We start from the raw sequence: 19,397 nt of genomic DNA, 5'->3' as shown, positions 1-19,397 counted from the left end.
ATATAGATGTTTTTTATTTTAAAGTAAATTCAGATTTTACATAGTAAAAGACTGTAAATTATAGTGTCCGTCGAAAAATAATTTTTTACTTATAGTGAAAACTACCCTTGGGTGATGGGTTAGTAGACTAAAAGCTTTAGGAATCCAAAGTACAACATATAATAAGTATCCTGTATCAAGATTGATAGACTGACATCTAGAAACGGAATAGCATGGATTATCCGTTTTATTGCTCATGGATTATCAGCAATCATTTCAAAGGGACACAGACACATTGGATTAACCTATGGATTAACTTCAGCAGCGTTTTTATCATTTTAATGCCATTGAAGACCACTTTGGAGAGACTACAGAGCCAAGGTAAGAATGTTAGCATTTTTAGCTACCTAGCGTCACCTGTTTTGATGTCTGTTTTTGTTTATAACGTCGCAAATTCGTATAATTCAGTGATAATGAGGGTACCCATCGATTCTGTGTCACCTCACGATGTGAAACGATGTCATGGATGTGGAGAAAAGATAAATAATAAGGTTTTGTGAGTGATTTTCGGTGCAGTAATCTGTTAGCATTTTGCAAGAATGCAGGGTTGTTGGTTGTTCCTAGAGTCTCTAAAAGTACAATGGGAGTGTACTTTACAGGTGAGACACAGACATGATCCTCTTCCTGTGAACACTGAGCTCACCTGAGACAGAGACAGGTGACAGACACACAGGTGACAGACAGACAGGTGAACACTGAGTTTACCTGAGACAGTGACAGACAGCAGACGGCTCTCAGAGGACAAGCTATGAGAGCGAACCAACACGTGATAAATACAGCTGTAGTTTCCCTGGTGGGCGGGCTCTGCAGCCGGGAACAGGAAGTGGGCGCTGTGATTGACAGCTGGCTGGGTGTAGTTGTGAGTGGAGGACCTGAGCAGGAAAGAGCCTCCTGGGTACTGAGGCTGGATGGAGCAACTGATGCTGAAGCCTCTGAACACCTGGAACCCCTGCTGCTGGGCCCCGGAGACCCCGTACATGGAGGAGGACACAGAGATGCTGGGCTGAAGCAGCAGGTCTGGAGAGAGAGAGAGAGAGAGAGAGAGAGAGAGAGAGAGAGAGAGAGAGAGAGAGAGAGAGAGAGAGAGAGAGAGAGAGAGAGAGAGAGGAGAGAGAGAGAGAGAGAGAGAGAGAGAGAGAGAGAGAGAGAGATTTTTAGATTTTTAAAAAACACTTTTATTTAGATTTTCAACAAACAATGAAACTATTTTCTTGTTTACATTGAGAGAAGAATTCCCTTTTTTCTCACACAAAGACAGAGTTAAAAGCGAGCTCCTCCCCCACCACAGAGCACACAGCTGTAGTGAAACACCACCGGTTTAAAAACTCCTCCATACTTCTCATCAGACATTGAAATCTAAAATCTACACTCACTCGTGCCTTTACCAAAGATAAAAACATGCTGTACTGTTTACTTTGTTTTTGCCCCACAATAAAAATTCAACAGTTCCCACTTCCCTGCATTCTGTTTCTTGCATGGTCTTATTTTTATCTTGGTTTTATGGAGATCATTGATAGACATGCACCCCTGCGTAAATTTACAGTAAAGGGACGAGACAATCCTTGGTATTCTGCTGAACTGTCTAGTCTCCTGCATGCTGTGGTTTTATTAAATGTGCCAACTGCTAGGACTGTCTTAGGGAAGATAGCATTTAGATGCGCAGCTCCACTGTCCTGGAATAGTCTGCAATTAAAATGGAAACTGAGCAATCTGGTGCCACTCAATGTTTTTAAAGCTCGGTTGGATGCTACTCAATCGGAAGCTGTTGGTACCTGTGCATGTGGATAGTTATGTAAATTGTAATCCCTGTAATGATGCTGTATGATGTCCTTTTGTTGTTCTGTTTATGTTTTTAATGTTTCATGTGGAACCTACATGAGCAGGTCTCCCTTGAAAAAGAGGTTAATGATCTCAATGGGATACAACCTGGATAAATAAAGGTTTGAAATGAAATGAGAGAAACAAGGCCTGGGCAAAGGCTAGGAAATCAGGCGCAGAGGTAGAATGGCTCGTTTTAGGCAGCTAAGGAATAGCTTCACTTCACATGACAAAAGTGCTAAGTCGAAGTTGTAGTGATCACTTATTAATACACTGGGTTATATAATTCAATCAAGGAACTACAGGTTGGGGGTATTGTTCCGCACGGACACTAATGCTTACTGTACATCCGGGGTATATACTGTGTCCTCCTTCCTTTCGCTTTCTCTTCTCTTCCCGGGCTGCGACCCGACAACATGTCTATTTCTGTTGCTCATTAAAGTCCCCATTTGCACCTTCGATGCACCGCCTCCGACTCCTATCTCTCGGCACTACATTGGTGACCCCGACATAAGTCTCGCGAAGGATCCGAGACTGAACCGAACATGGCAAAAAACGAACACTGTTTTTCTCGAAATGCCGGAGATTTTTGGAGACGTCCGTGGCTGCCACGTGCACACAGACTGAGGCTCGGTGCGCCCCACGGAATGGCTGAGGACGTCGCTCGCCATTCCCGCGACCTGCTAGGTATGGGGGAACCCGACTTCTACCTCATGGAGCTGTTTCTTCGGGACATGCGGCTGCATGTCCAGGCTGCGCTAGCTCACGCGGCTAGTGTTGAGCCCCGCGCTTTAGCCGAAGAAGCTAGCCGGTTCTTCCTGGCCGCCCGGCGATTTACCCCTGAGGTGCTGGCCACTACACGCTGCGGCACCTTCCCTGGTGGGGGCACGCCGCCTAGCAGAGGCTCCGGTGTTCCAGATTAACTGGTTTCCCGATCAACTGGGGCACAGATGTGGGGGGCGTGGCATTCGACTGAAATACACATTTCGATCGCTTCTTCTGTCGTTTACATAAATATTTTGGTATATTTGGGTCGGTAGGAAGACTTTGATGCACATTCAGTACCAGTGTGTGAGGTTGTGGTTATGATGGCGATATCCGGACGCGAACAGCGAGGACTACAAAAAGAAAAACGAGTTGACTGGGGATGTCTGTTCAAAATAAATAAATCATTTAAACCAGCTATTGTTGCCAGACTTATCACTGAATATCGTTCCTAATGTGATACTAAGTCCATCTGAGACCTGTGTACACCTTCAGACAGCCTCCAAGTGAAGCACACAGTGTTTACTCACAGTTTGAAAGCAGCGTGGAGAAGTCTTCATCTGTGTTAAACTGTGATCCTCTCAGGTAAACTGCGATCCGCCCAGGGAACTGGGACCCGCCCATGTTAAACTGTGATCCACCCAGGTTAAACTGTGTTAACACTTCTGTGGCTATCTACCAGCGATCATGTTTAATATGAAAGACTACACACACATGTATCCCTTGTAAAAACGGTATTCTGCAGCACTCATCCAGATAAGATGTGACTGTTAACTCGTTTTGCAAAGATAGCAGCAGAAATGTCATTGCTGCATGCAGGGACGACAGCGACTAACGGCCGTCGAGAACGGCTAGCCACGACAGCTATCGGCTAGCAGCTAGCGGCTATCGACATCCATTGGCTATCGACATCCGACTGTTAGCCCCTTTTTTTTTGTGGTGCCGGAGAGGAGGTTCGATCAAGTCTGGTCGGCCTCGTGTGGATCCTCTCGCTATTTCGCCCACCTGTTTTTGATCGTGGACAGGACGACCCTTTTGAGTTTTTTTCTGGTGCCTGAGAGGAGGTTCGGCCATGTCTGGTCGGCCTCGTGTGGACCCTCTCGTTTTTTTCACCACCTCAACGGTGGCTTCGGACGTCGCCCATGCCTTCTTCGGCCCGTGGGTGGCGCGCTTCTGGACCCCGTCTCGCCTCGACTCTACGGTTTCGGACGTCACCCATGCCTTCATCGGCCCGTGGGTGTCGCGCTTCGGGACCCTGTCTGGCCTCTTCCCTCGCCTCGGCGGTTTCGGACGTCACCCATGCCTTCATCGGCCCATGGGTGGCGCGCTTCGGGACCCTGTCTGGCCTCTTCCCTCGCCTCGGCGGTTTCGGACGTCGCCCATGCCTTCATTGGCCCGTGGGTGGCGCGCTTCTGGACCCTGCCTGGCCTCTCCTCTAACCGCGGCTCACGGTTCGCCTCGATGGCGGCTTTGGACGTCACCCCGTCTGGCCTCTCCCCTGTCCACGGCTCCTTCCTCCCGAGGACTTCGTATCCGCCGCCGCTGTGCCTTCGCCTGCGGCCGGGCGGCGCTCCTCCCTGCTGGGGACCACCGGGATATTCACGCCCGTCCCCACGTCGCAACACAGCGACCCTGCTTTCTGCGGCCCCCTGACGACGGCCCGCCCCCCGCCCCCCGGTGGGGATGCCCTCGCCCTCGTTAGGGCCCCTACCCTCTCCTGCGGCTCCCTTCCGACGGCCCGTTCCATGGCCCGGCCCCGCCCTCCTCGGCCCCTGTGGTGCTTCCTCCCGGACGCGAGGATTGTGCCATGTTTGAATTCTGGGGGGGCTTGTGTAGTGATCACTTATTAATACAATGGGTTACATAATTCAATCCAGGAACTACAGGTTGGGGGTATTGTTCTGCACGGACACTAATGCTTACTGTACCTCCGGGGTATATACCTTGTCCTCCTTCCTTTCGCTTTCTCTTCTCTTCCCGGGCTACGACCCGACAACATGTCTATTTCTGTTGCTCATTAAAGTCCCCATTTGCACCTTCGATGCACCGCCTCCGACTGCTATCTCTCGGCACTACAAAGTACTATTTGTCAGTTACCACAGAAAACCTAAATAATCCTAGGAAATTTTGGAAAGCCATGAAATCGATATCCACCGGTGATATCCGTAATGAGCTACCTCCATGCCTTACCACAGCATCTGGCTCTATATCGGACAGGGCCACCATGTTAAATTGCTTTAATAAGCATTTTGTGTCCTGTGGCTCTCTGTTTGATTCTGTGACTAACTCTGCTTCTGTGAACACCACAGTCTGTGACTCTGAACAATGTGGTCTGGAAAACCCTTTCCGTTTTACTCCTTTTACTGTTAATGTTGTTCATGAACAGAGTTGGATGTAACGCATTCCTGTAATAATATTACTTTTGTCGGTAACGGAGTAGTGTAACGCGTTACTTTTATAATTCAGTAATCACACTACAGTTACTAACATTGCCCCGACACGCGTTACTTCGTTACTTTTATAAAATCAGTCATAATCACACTGACAGACAAGAGGGGTTTCCGCCGCAGGTTTATATGTACGTAATCTGCGCGACTTGCACGTCCACATCTCCGCGTGCAGTGCTGCATAAACATGGCTGAGTCAGCGATAACTTTCGAGGGGTGGAGGGACGTCAAACCTCAACAAACACCTGCAAAGAACACATGCTAAGGTGAAGCTAATAGCTAAGGACCCCCGAACCCAGAGTGAGGATGTTGTGAGTGCGCCGCCGCAAGAATTTGGAGGACCGGTAACCAAAGCAGAGATGGACAGGCTTGTAGCATCCTTCATAGTAGAGGTAATGTTGCCCATTTGCACAGTGGAATCACCATCGCATCGTTCAGAGATATACTGCGCAAAATACAGATAGCAGGAGACAGAGGACAGCCATGGTCAGAGCTATCTGGATCAGTCTTATGCGACAATGGAAACTGAACTAAAGAGAACATTTGAAACTTTAGCAGTCTGCGTGATCTGCCTGCAGGGAGGGGCGGGCCGGCCCTGCGAGTAAAGTAACGAGTAAAGTAACGAGTAAAGTAACGAGTAAAGTAACGAGTTACTTTATGTAGAAAGTAACGAAGTAGTGTAATATATTACTTTTTTTTAAAGTAATATGTAATATGTAATATATTACTTTTTTTTAGTAACGACCCCATCTCTGTTCATGAAGCATTATCTAAGTTAGATCCTAAGAAACCGGCCGGCCCGGACAACGTAGAACCTTTCTTTTTAAAGATAGCTGCAGATTTTATTGCTCCACCTCTCACTACTCTTTTTAACCTCTCCCTCTGCACAAATGCAATTCCAAAAGTATGGAAGTCAGCTTATGTCTTGCCTTTGTGTTACGTGCTCCCTTTTTCTGTTGTCTTCTCTGTCTCTCTGCTGCGCAGGTACACCTGGTCCGCCCCTGGCTCCGCCTCCCCCAGGTGTCCTAATTCCATTCAGCTGGGGACTTAAAAGGAGAAGCTGGAGGAGAAGAGATCTCTCTCCTGATCCTTATGCGGAAGACTCCGTCCGAGGACAATCTCTCACTGCTGTTTGGATCTGTAGATCCTTTGTGTTAATGTGGCAATATGTGTACTCTGGAGGATCTGGGTGTATAGGTTTTCACGGCTTTATTTTACCCGTAGGGTTTTGTTAGATCTCTGGGTAGGGGAGGGAAGCTCTGGGTCCTACGGCCAGAGGACTGGTTGGCCCAGGCCCCCTTCTTCTTTTGTTTGTTTTTGCCGTCCTCCAGACGTGGTTCGTTTGCCGGTGGGCACATGTGAGTACGGCTGTGCGCTTTAATAAATGCTCGCCGACAAGTGCTGCGTGTTTTGTGTGGTTTATTTTATGTTGCGGGTCTTCCCACGAGCCACTACCACTTGGTAGAGGACGAGTCGTAACATATGGGGGCTCGTCCAAAGGCTGTCTCGGGCAGGTGCCGGTGTGTTTCTTTTGTAGAATGGCCCTTGACAGCATGTGCTTTGTTTGTTTGTGTGCAGTGTAGAGTTGCCTAAATAGTCTACCTGATTTCTGATTTTAGGGTGAGTTTCACGTTAGAATGGATTTTGACTTGGAGGAGTTTGCTAAGGTTCCAACTCGGGGGAAGTTGGATGCATGTAACAAACAGCAGCTTGAGTTAATCGCAGGCAGGTTTAACGTTCCGTGTAGTAAACAAAGCAAGAAACAGGTCATTAAAGAACAGCTGTTGGCTGCGCTGGTAGAGCAGGAAGTGTTATCGGAGGAGGAGGGGGGCGTTGCTGGTTTTCCCAAAGACGAGGAGACAGAGGTCTCTCCGACAATGAGTGAGCTTCAACTTCAGCTGGAGTTGCGTAAACTGATGATTAGAGAGAAGGAGATTGACAATAAACTGATGATTAGAGAGAAGGAGATTGACAATAAACTGATGATTAGAGAGAAGGAGATTGAAAATAAACTGAGAGAGAAGGAGATCGATTGTAATCTCGAAATCAGGAAGCTTGAGGAGGAGACTAATCGGTTGTTTCGTTTAAAGGAGCTGGAGTTGACGGCATTATCGCACCACACTCAGCAGTTGGGCTCGGCACAATCACATGACTTTGACGTGGGTAGATATACTCGATTTATCCCGGTGTTTCACGAGAAAGATGTTGACAATTATTTTATCCTTTTTGAACGGGTAGCAACCACATTGAAATGGCCTAAAAATATGTGGACCGTTATGCTGCAGTGCGTTCTCACGGGTAAAGCACAGGAGGTGTATGCTGCATTGTCTGAAGAGGTTAGCCTGGATTATGAGCAGGTAAAAAGGGCAATTCTGCGCGCCTATGAGCTGGTGCCTGAGGCGTACCGTCAGAGGTTTCGTGGTTTAAAGAAAAATGATTGTCAGGCTTATGTGGAATTTGCCCGTGAGAAAGAGGTTCTGTTTGAACGTTGGTGCTCGTCGACGGGGGTCAAATCTCTAGAGGATCTAAAAACCTTGTTACTTATGGAGGAATTTAAAAAATGTTTACCTGACAGGGTGGCCACTTATCTGAATGAGCAGAAACCCATAAGACTGTCTGATGCTGCGGTATCTGATCTGATGTATGTTCTTACTCACAAAGCTGTCTTCAGTGAGAGGGGGGGGCACAGGCCCGGTATGTGGACAACAACATCAGGGAAACCCCAGTCCCCACTAACGTGCCATGGCAGTCCAGCAGGCCAGGAAATGTTGAGGAAAAACCGGGAGAGGTGAATTGGGGACCTAGGGATAGCCCAGTGTGTTATTTCTGCAAGAAAAGAGGTCATGTGGTTGCGAATTGTTATGCTTTACGGGATGAGGAGAAGCCGATAAAGACGGTCGCCTTGCTGAGTACTTCAAAGCCAGGGTCTGTCAAGTCAGAACTGGAAGTTTTTGCTCCGTTTCTTATGAAAGGAATGGTGTCTTTACCGGGGAAGAACACCAGGGTTCCAGTGACCATTTTGAGGGATACAGCAGCGTCACAATCCTTTATGGTGAGGGGTGTGTTGCCCCTGTCTGAGGAGTCTGCTGTGGGTTCGGGTGTTCTTGTGAGGGGGTTTGGTATGCAGTGTGTGGGTTCGCCATTGCATAATATTCACCTTGAGTCAGATCTGGTCACCGGTCCGGTAGCTGTCGGGGTTCGGCCATGTCTTCCCATTAAAGGGATAGATTTGGTCTTGGGGAATGATTTAGCCGGGGGCAGAGTGCTCGTTAAGCCGGGGGTGAATGCGGTTGCAGCCACCCGTGACAGTTGTATGGCTACAGGATTGGACAGACCGATCAGGGGCCCTCCATCGTGGCGTGAGGGTGGGAAAACAGGTACGACAAGCCCCGGGGCTGTTCATAACCCTGTCGCAGCCTGTGTGGTGGCGCTGTCCAGTGCTGAAAGTGACACCCCTGTCACCTCGGAGGCCCCGATCGCTGCGGAGACTCTGGTAAATATTGAGCCTCATTTAGCACACTTGCCTGATGCGCAGCGTGCAGATGTGTTGGAACTGATCGTGAGGTGGAGCGCCCGGTATCATACCGCTCCAAGAAATTCAATCCCCACCAGCGGGTGTGTTCCACCGTTGGTTCCACCATCGAAAAGGAGGCTATGGTTCTGGCCTTAAACCACTTTGAGGTATACGTTGGGTCATCAAACATCCCTGTCACTATTTTTACCGATCACAACCCCCTTGTGTTCCTGCAGAGAATGCGTAACACAAATCATAGGTTGATGCGGTGGAGCATGGGCATGCAAGCCTTCAATGTTGAGGTCAAACACATCCGTGGCAAGGACAATGTGTTGGCTGATGCATTGTCGCGCTTGTGATATGTAACCTGTTCGGTGTGTGGACCGAGTGGTTGAGCACGTCTGTCGACCTAAAGTCGATTGTTGTGATTGTTTTGTTTTGTTTGTTATAAATTATTATTTTTTTTTTTAAATCACTAACTCATGGTGGGGGTGTTACGTGCTCCCTTTTTCTGTTGTCTTCTCTGTCTCTCTGCTGCGCAGGTACACCTGGTCCGCCCCTGGCTCCGCCTCCCCCAGGTGTCCTAATTCCATTCAGCTGGGGACTTAAAAGGAGAAGCTGGAGGAGAAGAGATCTCTCTCCTGATCCTTATGCGGAAGACTCCGTCCGAGGACAATCTCTCTCTGCTGTTTGGATCTGTAGATCCTTTGTGTTAATGTGGCAATATGTGTACTCTGGAGGATCTGGGAGTATAGGTTTTCGCAGCTTTATTTTACCCGTAGGGTTTTGTTAGATCTCTGGGTAGGGGAGGGAAGCTCTGGGTCCTACGGCCAGAGGACTGGTTGGCCCAGGCCCCCTTCTTCTTTTGTTTGTTTTTGCCGTCCTCCAGACGTGGTTCGTTTGCCGGTGGGCACATGTGAGTACAGCTGTGCGCTTTAATAAATGCTCGCCGACAAGTGCTGCGTGTTTTGTGTGGTTTATTTTATGTTGCGGGTCTTCCCACGAGCCACTACCACTTGGTAGAGGACGGGTCGTAACACTTTGCTAAAAGGAGGGGAAGCAACTATTTTAAATAACTATAGGCCAATCTCGAAATTGTCAGTTCTGGCTAAGGTTCTTGAACGCCTAGTGAGTGAACAGGTAAAGGAGTTTTTATGTAAAAATGATATCCTGTCTAAACATCAGTCAGGCTTCAGAAAGCAACATAGCACCATCACTGCGACAATGAAAGTGGTGAATGACATTACGAGTATTTTAGATAATAAGCTGAGTTGTGCAGCTCTATTTATTGATCTTTCTAAAGCGTTTGATACCGTCGATCATCGCATCTTAAAGCAGAGGCTACTCAGTATTGGCATATCCAGCCATGCAGTGGGGTGGTTTGTGAACTACCTCTCTGAAAGGTACCAATGTGTTCACTTTGATGGGCTGTCTTCTGAGTGGTTAAACATTGCTAATGGTGTTCCTCAAGGTTCTGTTTTAGGTCCACTTTTATTCTCCATATATATCAACAGTTTAGGTGAAAATGTGGATGAAGCTACTTTACATTTTTATGCGGATGACACCGTGATGTACTGTGCAGGTCCCTCCATTAAGGAGGCTGTTGTTAAATTACAGGCTGTTTTTAACATTATTCAGACTCAGCTCTCTGAACTTTAGCTTCTTTCAAATGTTGAGAAAACCAAGGTAATGCTTTTTTCAAAAGCTATAAAGACACCAGAGCCTGTTTTAGATATTGTTACTATGCAAGGACAAGTACTTGAAGTGGTTGCCTGTTATAAATACCTAGGTATCTGGCTTGATGATTGTCTCACTTTTAAACTTCATGTCAATAACCTGCTTAAAAAGCTGAGGGTTATACGAGGTTTCTTTTTCAGAAACAAGTCCTGTTTCTCACTTGAGGCCAGGAAAAGGCTAGTCACTGTGACCTTTTTACCTGTCCTGGACTATGGTGATTTGTTGTATATGAATGCACCTGCCCATTGCCTGGAAAGGTTAGATGCCGCCTATCACAGCGCACTGAGATTTGTCACAAATTGTAAAGCACTTACACATCACTGTACCCTGTATGCCAAGGCAGGTTTGCCATCACTTACTGTACGGAGGCTCAGTCATTGGTACACGTTTATTTATAAAGCTTTGTTGGGCAAACTCCCATATTATATCTGCTCTCTGATAACACAGAGAGTTGCAAGCAGCTATTGTCTGAGATCGCATGATGTAGTATTGTTAGATGTGCCAAGAGCAAGGACTGTCTTAGGTAAGACAGCTTTTATGTGCGCAGCTCCACTTGCTTGGAACAATCTTCCGCAAGAATTTAAACTGAGCAATCTCATTCCTCTGCATGTTTTTAAAGCTAGGCTAAATGAAATGCTCGTTGATACTATGGGTACTTGTAAATGTCTATAACTATGTAAATGTATCCTGTAAATATAATGTATGATGTCCTTTATTGTTTTATGTTTCATGTGGAACCTATATGCTGCAGGTCTCCCTTGAAAAAGAGATCTATGATCTCAATGGGACCAATCTGGTTAAATAAAGGTTTGAAATGAAATGAGAGAGGGAGAGAGAGAGAGGGGGAGAGAGAGGGAGAGAGAGAGAGGGGGAGAGACACAGAGTACAGACTGAGTACTCACAGCCTGGCCATAGAAACAGGCCAACCTGGTCTCACCAGAATGCGTGACTCCACCACGACTCCTTAACACCGCAGTGCGTGGTGGAGTCACGAACTTTGCTACATTTACGTGTCTGCACCACGCAAACAACCCCAATGTAAAGTGAATGAGGCTCCTTTGTCGTGGTGCACACACGCATTTCTACAACGTCCAGCAGTGAGCTTTTTATTCTATAAAACGTTTTTAAAATCTACTTTATAGCTTGTAGTAACTCACAGGAGGCTTCTTTTATTTTATTTGTATTCATAATAATTTTTATTTTTCGTCAGAATGTATTATGGTGCATTATTCACCAATGTTTGTTCTCAAAAAACAATGCATTGTGTGTAATACAACTGTGATTTTTATTAAATTAGTTCGTTTTTAAGGAAGGCCAGAGCTTCAGCTGTGTCAAAGAGATTGTTCCCTTTAGTTAACGTTATTTAAAAGATAATTATATTCCTATTTGATCATGTCCCCTTTATTGTAGGCCAATATTAGTCATTTAAAAAATATATAATGATGATAATGATGGTGAAAACCACTCCCCCCACATCGGAATGACGATGGCTACTGACTGTATTTGAAATGCTTTTTGTTTAATAGCAATAATAATCATTTTTATTATAACAATAATAAACCAGAAGAAGATTCCGTCGTTACCACGGCTACGTTACGTCGCACTTGACGGCAACGTGACGTAGCCAAATCAAGGGGAGTTTATTCCTTTAAAACACGAAATAATATTGCTTTTATTTATTCCACTGTAGCACAGTCTCTATAGCGTTTCATTCCTGGATATTAGGTTGAGTTTTGTAGTGTGTTTAGCTTTTACAATAGGCTACGCACAAGCTAGCAGCCACGTCCAGCTAGCGGCCACGTCCAGCTAGTGGCCACGTCCAGCTAGCGGCCACGTCCAGCTAGTGGCCACGTCCAGCTGGCGGCCTCCGGGCCTTCCGGTCAGAGTTTTTAGCTTGATAGCATTTATAGTTTATACAGCTAAATGACATTAGCTGTCCCCGGCACAGTTGGATAGTGGAGGGGCCTGCTAGAAACATCTGTTTAAATGCATGTATTTGCACATGTGTTGTGAAGACAGTCTTCAACACAGAGTTGTAATAGTGGCCAAAGGGCATCGGCGATGGAGTGGAACAAAAATGTGGAACTGGAGTTTTTCCAGAGGATTTGACTGGCCAGTGGGGACCACCCAATGTCCCACTCTGAATCAGAAATACTTAATTGATCTCCGGTGGAAATTGGGATTGTTACATTGTAGAATTAAAATATATAGTAGAAGATATAAGAAAAACAAGTATGTAAATATGTGCATAATATAACAATATGCACAGTATAAATGCATAATGTATGCCAGAGTATTGCTCAGATTAATTATTATTGCATATAGAGTATTGCACAGATTAATTATTATTGCATAGAGTATTGCACAGATGTTACTGTTATTCTAAATAATCCTAATCATGTTTTTATTTTTCCTGTTTTACAGCGTCATTACAACGCTTAATATCACCAACACACACATTGTCCACACACACATATAAAACCAACGGCACTTTTAAGAGCCACTCTCTCTCTCACTGTCTCTCTTTCTATCACTCTCTCACTTTCTCTTTTAATCACTCTCACTCTCCTGTCTTTCTCTCACTCTCTTCCTTTTGTGTATTGTTTGTATATTGTGTCTGTATTGTTTGTATTATTTGTATGCCATGTCCCTCAACCCTGAAGTGAGGGTCTTTGAGGATCCCAATGAGGCCACGATGCACATGGCAGCATTGATTAGCGAGGCTCATCTCCACGAGGCCAGGGTGAGGCTTTTCATGATAAGCAAATACCCAAGTCTGTAATATAATCATTGCTATTGCGTTTTATTGATGTAATGTAAAGGGTCAGTTAGACCTTTTATGCAACCGTTAAATAATTGCTAAAATATAAGTGCTGCTGTCTTATGTTGTTTTACAACTTTGTTGTTGATCTCAACCTCTGAAAAAATATAGGCTGCCATGGCCACTGAAACCCCTGCCATCCCTCCGAAAAAGAAAAGAAAAAGCAGGAAGAGACCTCTTTCTAATTCAGTGGTCACACGCAGACGTGAGAGACAACGGGAAACACAACGCTCCGCATCAGGTTTGTTCTTTACTATATCATGATTTCTAAGTCTAAGAATAAAGATAATTCATAACAAAGTTATTTTGGTGTACACAGTATGAAATTATGTAATTTAAAGATACCTCTTGACAAATCTGTTGCAATGTTTAAAACATTTTCAAATTAAATCAAGATATTTTAAGAGCCTGTGGCAGAAAAAGCAATGGTGATACCTGCAAATATATAATATTTGTTATTTGTTTACATTATAGAGAACCAATGCTATCGCTACAAAGATTTGTGTCTCAGAAATGAAAATCATTCTGTAATAATATAATATATGAATAAATATTCCTTGTCCACTACTCCATTCCTTTCCTCAACCTAAAGGCAACACCTTCAGGTTGAAGAGGTCTGTCTTTGACCAGGTAATGCTGGTCAAACGTTTGGAGGAGGAGCAGAGCATCCTGGTGAAAGAGATGTCGCAGCACATCATGTTCCTTCTGAAGGAAGTACAAGTGGAAGCACTCAGAGGACAGACTTTGGAGGGCATCAAAACCAGCAGTATGTCTGAGATCTTAAAATCTGAATCTTTTCATCCACTCAACACATTGCATGTCTTACATAAGTAGAACACATCTGTCACTGTGTCAGGCCGAAGTGAAATAGTAAATTACTGAAACTATTCATTATCAAGATCATAATCGATTATTTTCTGTCTATTGACTAATTGTTAAGCACTATATCAAACATTAATCAACATGTCCCATTTGGCACCCAATATATAGTAACATCCTTCAGTTTAAGATGGATTTACCTATTTTGTAGCGTTTTTACATATGCAGCATTGTACAATGCAAAGAGATTTGCAATTGTCATGGTTTGTTTACATTGAGCCCTTTTGCTGTGTGATTATTCCTCTACAGATTTCGGTGACCTGACAGAGGATGCTGCACATGGGCTCAAGAGTGTCCTCAGTCGGAGGTGGCACTTCCTCAAAAGCCAACACAAACAGGCTGTACATGCGTACAGCGGTGTAGCCGCTATGGAATGCCATGATCTTTATTTACAGCCGGACATTGAGGAGTCGGATGACAATGACTACACTAGCCCTGAGTCTGAGGAAGAAGACCTGTAAAGGTTTCTGCCAAAGGTGCAGCTGTGCACGCCATAATAATGACACAACACATTTAAAACACACTTAAAGCCATACAAAATAAAGACAAATATATGAGAACAATGAAACTATGCACTTGTTTCGCCCGACTGAGTTCATAGTAATGTGAAAATGTGTTTATATTTTGTATTTCCGTTTATTTAAAGCGCTTTGACTTGCTGATGTGTATGAAAATAAATTGCCTTGCCTTTATATGAAACTGCCTCTTATTACTCAAACAAGTGCTATACAATGGTTGTTTTCTTGTCACTGCATTTTGTCATTCGTTGATAATGAACTATTAATGTGAATACATTGTTAATAGAGTTCATACAATAACATAATCCTTTATTAGTAACATGTGCATAATGCAGGGTAAATACCAACACATTCTCACTCCCAACTCGTACTTCTAATTTTGTATTCTTTTCTAAACCACACACTGTTATTTACTCAACAATAAGACACAATTATCCTTGTGTTTATTTATTTGTTTGATTGTATAATGTTGGACTTTTGGAGTCCGTCAGGACCGAGGGTCGGAGCAGCTCATAGTAGTTGCTTTAGAGAGTTTTACACCCGGAAGTAAGTATTCTCTCCGCTTTGCTTGACAAACCCTGTGATTAGTCCTCAAGCTCTGTGATTGGATGTTTGAGTGGCAGTGCGCCGAGGGTTACGCCGAGCGCCAAACAGCACTTTGAAATGGGATGAAACCACGGCACACTATCCAAACTGGAGTCGGACGGGTCAACATTTTTTCATTACAGCAGCATGTGTAACAGTTGTAAATATGCAGTGGTGTTTATTTGTAAATTATTTAGTATAATCACACAAATTCTGTGTTTTATATTTAATAATTCTCTGTTCCTCATTTATTGAATGTTCAATACCTGACAAGGTCAGAGATGAAAAAGGTCGGAGATGAAAAACTTGGGTCACAGGTTCCTCAACAGTGCATTACAAGACATCTATCAATATGTGTGTACCTCCACCATTAAACTGTCATATTCTGCACATTTCTTATACTATCTACATACATCTTATAAGAGTATAATAAATATGTATAATATTAGTAAAAATAAGTGCTTCAACATAGTTAACATCGCAGGAAAGTTGATTGTCAAGTCCCAAAACAAATTATGCAATATATTAGACGTTAAGTACTTTGTCAGGCTTAATATCTGTAGATACCCCCAAAGCTTTTTTCTTATTCAAAAGAAGACCTTAACCTAAAGTATTCTTTAATGTTTAAATAAAGCCTAATTAGTTTGTCTGTTTTGCACATCGTCCTATTAATATCTTTGGACATCCTGCACTAAACTGTGTTATTGTAGAGATCACTACAGTATCTTCTTGATATTTTCATCTATATTTCTATGATTGACCTTCTACTTTCCCCCTATGTATGTACTCTTAATATTTTTATGTTTTCATCAAATATATGCAGGGCTCCCAGTCATAAAGGTGCTCCGTCCCCCCCTGTGGCAGGCAGACAAAGACATTGTACATCTGTATGTTATTTGAACTTTGTACTTTCACAAGTACTTATAATATATGTATTGTTCAAATAGTTTGCATATATTTAAAAAAATAGTCATGAAAAAAGACATCTGACCGACTAGAGGGATTTACAGGATGTTTACACAAATAGCTTAATATTGTGAATTGGACAACAGCATTCCTTCAAGGTAAGATAAAGTAATTGCTATACAAATTCAGAAAAGTTATCCAACAGCAAACACTGTCATCCAGGTAATCATTATCCTACCTTTCGGTTCCTTGTCTTTATTATTTTGCGGACAGGGAACACCTCGAGACCGCACACGTGTGCAGAACAGGTAAAGTACGTTTTGTATAGGGCTCAACTCAGAATGCAAACATTTCCACTGTGTGACATAAGCACATTTAGTGTTTCCTACTGAGAAATCACAGAAGTTTACGAGTCTACACATGGTTTCATTCAAAATCTTAGCTTCTCTGCCATTCCTTCGGGATGTTGCTGTGTCTGCTAATGGACTGATTACATCTTACATTGCTTGCTACTGAGTGGATATGTTTTAGTCTTATATTCATTACACTGGGACTTGGGCTCTGTAGCACTATATTACATTAGGCAAGGATGTGCAAGCTTTCTATTAAATTATAAAGTATAGAAAGGTTTTAATGAATGTGACTTCAGCTTATCAGACAACATACATACAGGTTACTCTGTTGTGTCTTTGTTTTAACTCCAAAATGTGCATGTGTGCGAAACATTAATATAGCATCCTTGCATAACATTTGAAGGCAAATATGAGTCCGGCCTTTAATAAATCAATGTTTGGAACGTCTACAAAAATGCAACATGAACTTACTGATGCTTATGTGGCATCTAAATGTGAGTAGAAGACAAGCTAAACATACCTGTCATTGTTTTGGTTATTTTACGTGGCTGCCGCATTGGTGGGATTTGGTGTGATGGTTCCAGCATAATTTGAACCTGGTGTGATGGTGGGTGGGTGCTGGGAGCCTGGTTTGGTGGTGGGTGGGTGCTGGGAGCCTGGTTTGGTGGTGGGTGGGTGCTGGGAGCCTGGTTTGGTGGTGGGTGGGTGTGTGTCGGTATGCTGGGCTGGTGTAATGCGTAGGCTACTATTAATCACTGCTGTGTGTAATGTCAATTTGCAGAAAATGAAGAGAAAGTCAACAGACATCTCTTCTTATTTTAAGAAGAAGATGAGTAAAGGAGAGACAGAGCTGGCAGGGGAGCAGCAGCATAGGGCTAGTGAGGAGGAGGAGGAGGAGGAAGAGGAGAAAGATGAGGGAGAGGAGGAGGAAGAGCACACAAGTCATGACATAAACACTTAAAGCATTCTGATTCATGGTTATTGGTAGTTGAGTTTGAATAGAATTGTCATATATAACAGATCATATCTGTAATTAATTACTATGGAGAGGGGTTAGCTACTCGTTTTATAATCATTATTTTAATATCAGAATAACTGATTTTGCCTCTTATTTCTTCACAGACATCTCCGAGTCAAGAGCAGAGCGGCCCAAGCAGCCACACCTGAAGTTCTTCCCACGAACACTTCAGGGGGATCGAAGATGGTTCAAAACTAAAACCTTAGTACCGTTTTATTAATGTGATTGTGACCTTTGTAATCATTTAAGTCTTCTACACACTTTAGGTCTGCAGCTCCTTCAAAATGAAACGAGAATCTATGCAGTTTTTCCTCTTCTGTGTTCTGAGCCGACCATTAGTCAAGTTTGTTTTCATAATGTTCTGTATGCTAATTTTAAAAAAGGGTAACCAGTTTGTTTATAAAGTATAAATATACATTTTCAAAACAAATGGAATACAAGCTATATGTATTACTCTCACCACAGTGGCCTAATCTAAAAAAAATAGAAATATGTCTCGTCGTCACCTATTTTCTGTCTAATACTAAAAGGTGGTGTTTTGTATCATTTATATAGTAAATGTTTTGAATTTGCTATAAAGGTCAATAATAGATGGTGTTTTTGTGTTCAATCACAGTATTTATTTACCATTTTATACCCCTTGTGTTTTTGGGTTCTGTTGAAATAAAATAGTCATGTTTTAAAACTTGATTTAATAAAGCCATGTCAATCATCTTTGATCCCAGTGTGACACAAACAGCTTTGTTCTAAAACAATTTATAACCTAGAGACATAATATAACTGAAGAACATGTTGTGTATTGTATGTGTTGAGAATGCTGAACATGTTGTGCCTTACAATAAAGGAACTTGTTTAAATTAAGCTGTATTTGTCTTTTTAAAAGGAAAGAACATCTAGCATATATAAAAAACAAAACAATAAATCCCCTAACACATGTATACATAACACAAAACAAGGTTCTTTTAAATGTTGTTTGAAGTAAAATGTTAACTATCCTTATTATATTCACAAAGTAGAGGAAGAAAAAAAGTTACCATCAAACCTCACCACGCTCTCAGCTCACCACCAAAGTCCTCACACACTCACTCGGAGAGAGAGAGAGAGAGAGAGAGAGAGATAATAGCGCAGTAGAGAGAGCAGAGAGAGCGCATCTAGCGAGAGATAGAGAGAGAGAGAGAGAGAGAGAGAGAGAGAGAGAGAGAGAGAGAGGACACTTTTTTTTTGGGCTAACCTGCACAGTTTAGACGCACGACGTAGGGAGAGGAATCTGATTCTGCGCACTCCGTCAGAGATCCAGACTGAAGACAGTCAGAGCTGATCCCCCACACATCTCTCTCTGAGGACTCCTTTCTCCCTCCCACAGGAAAAGCAGAGCCACAGTCGAGCTCTTTGCAGGCGACTGCTGCTTCCTTCAGGGTCCAGGGAGAAGAAGAGCTCACCACTGGTCTCCATTCTCCCTGATGTTTCACCTCCAGGTCTCCTTCACAGCGACTCTCTCCTCCCACCAGTCTGACCGGCTCTGAAGAGAAACAAGAGAGTGATCAGAGAGAGAATGAAGTGAGTTTGATGAGAACAGAATGAACCAATCACAGCTCCTCTCTACCTGAGCAGGTGAGGCTAACAGCTGTGCCAGGTGAGCAGGTGTTTCTCTCTGAGGCTGAGCTACAGTCCAGGAGAGCAGACTCATGGCCTCCACACTGGAACTCTTTGGTCCCCATTGGAGCCTCCCCTTCTCCATAGAGCGCCACCTGGAGGACTGAAGGAGCCCCACAGCCGAGCTGCCTGCAGACCACCTGAGCATCCTGCTGGTCAAAGTCAGCCTCACACACTGAGGACCAGGACGGGGTTAGACGGGTCAGAGTTCACCTCCAGTCTGCCTGAGCACAGACCAGTCCCCCCCACCAGCCTGACAGAGTCTGCAGAGAAGAGAACACAGAGACAGGTGAGAGACAGACAGGCTGTGTCAGCTCTGTCCACAGAGACTTGTCACTGATGGG

At 43.9% G+C, this 19,397-nt stretch overlaps 1 protein-coding gene across 1 annotated transcript; it reads right to left on the bottom strand.

Moving 5' to 3' along the window:
- Positions 1 to 632: 632 nt before the first annotated feature.
- LOC117475361 (scavenger receptor cysteine-rich type 1 protein M160-like) lies at positions 633 to 19,176 on the bottom strand. Its single transcript, XM_034121506.1, has 4 exons — positions 19,004 to 19,176; positions 18,632 to 18,919; positions 745 to 1,056; positions 633 to 682 (listed from the first exon to the last, which is right to left on the bottom strand). Exons 1-4 carry the CDS (start codon positions 19,116 to 19,118, stop codon positions 633 to 635), a joined length of 765 nt encoding a protein of 254 aa, XP_033977397.1. The 5' UTR covers positions 19,119 to 19,176.
- Between the last annotated feature and the right edge of the window lie 221 nt (positions 19,177 to 19,397).

The sequence above is a fragment of the Trematomus bernacchii genome, unplaced genomic scaffold (assembly GCF_902827165.1).
Source record: "Trematomus bernacchii unplaced genomic scaffold, fTreBer1.1, whole genome shotgun sequence".
NCBI lineage: Eukaryota > Metazoa > Chordata > Actinopteri > Perciformes > Nototheniidae > Trematomus > Trematomus bernacchii.
This window is presented reverse-complemented; position numbering and strand designations above follow the sequence as displayed.

Coding starts and splice junctions, on each gene's coding strand:
- LOC117475361 (XM_034121506.1), bottom strand. CDS start 19,118: ATGGGGACCAAAGAGTTCCAGTGTGGAGGCCATGAGTCTGCTCTCCTG. Junction 18,920..19,003: donor TGTTAGCCTCACCTGCTCAG/GTAGAGAGGAGC, acceptor GTTTCTCTTCAG/AGCCGGTCAGACTGGTGGGA. Junction 1,057..18,631: donor CGTGCGTCTAAACTGTGCAG/GTTAGCCCAAAA, acceptor CTCTCTCTCCAG/ACCTGCTGCTTCAGCCCAGC.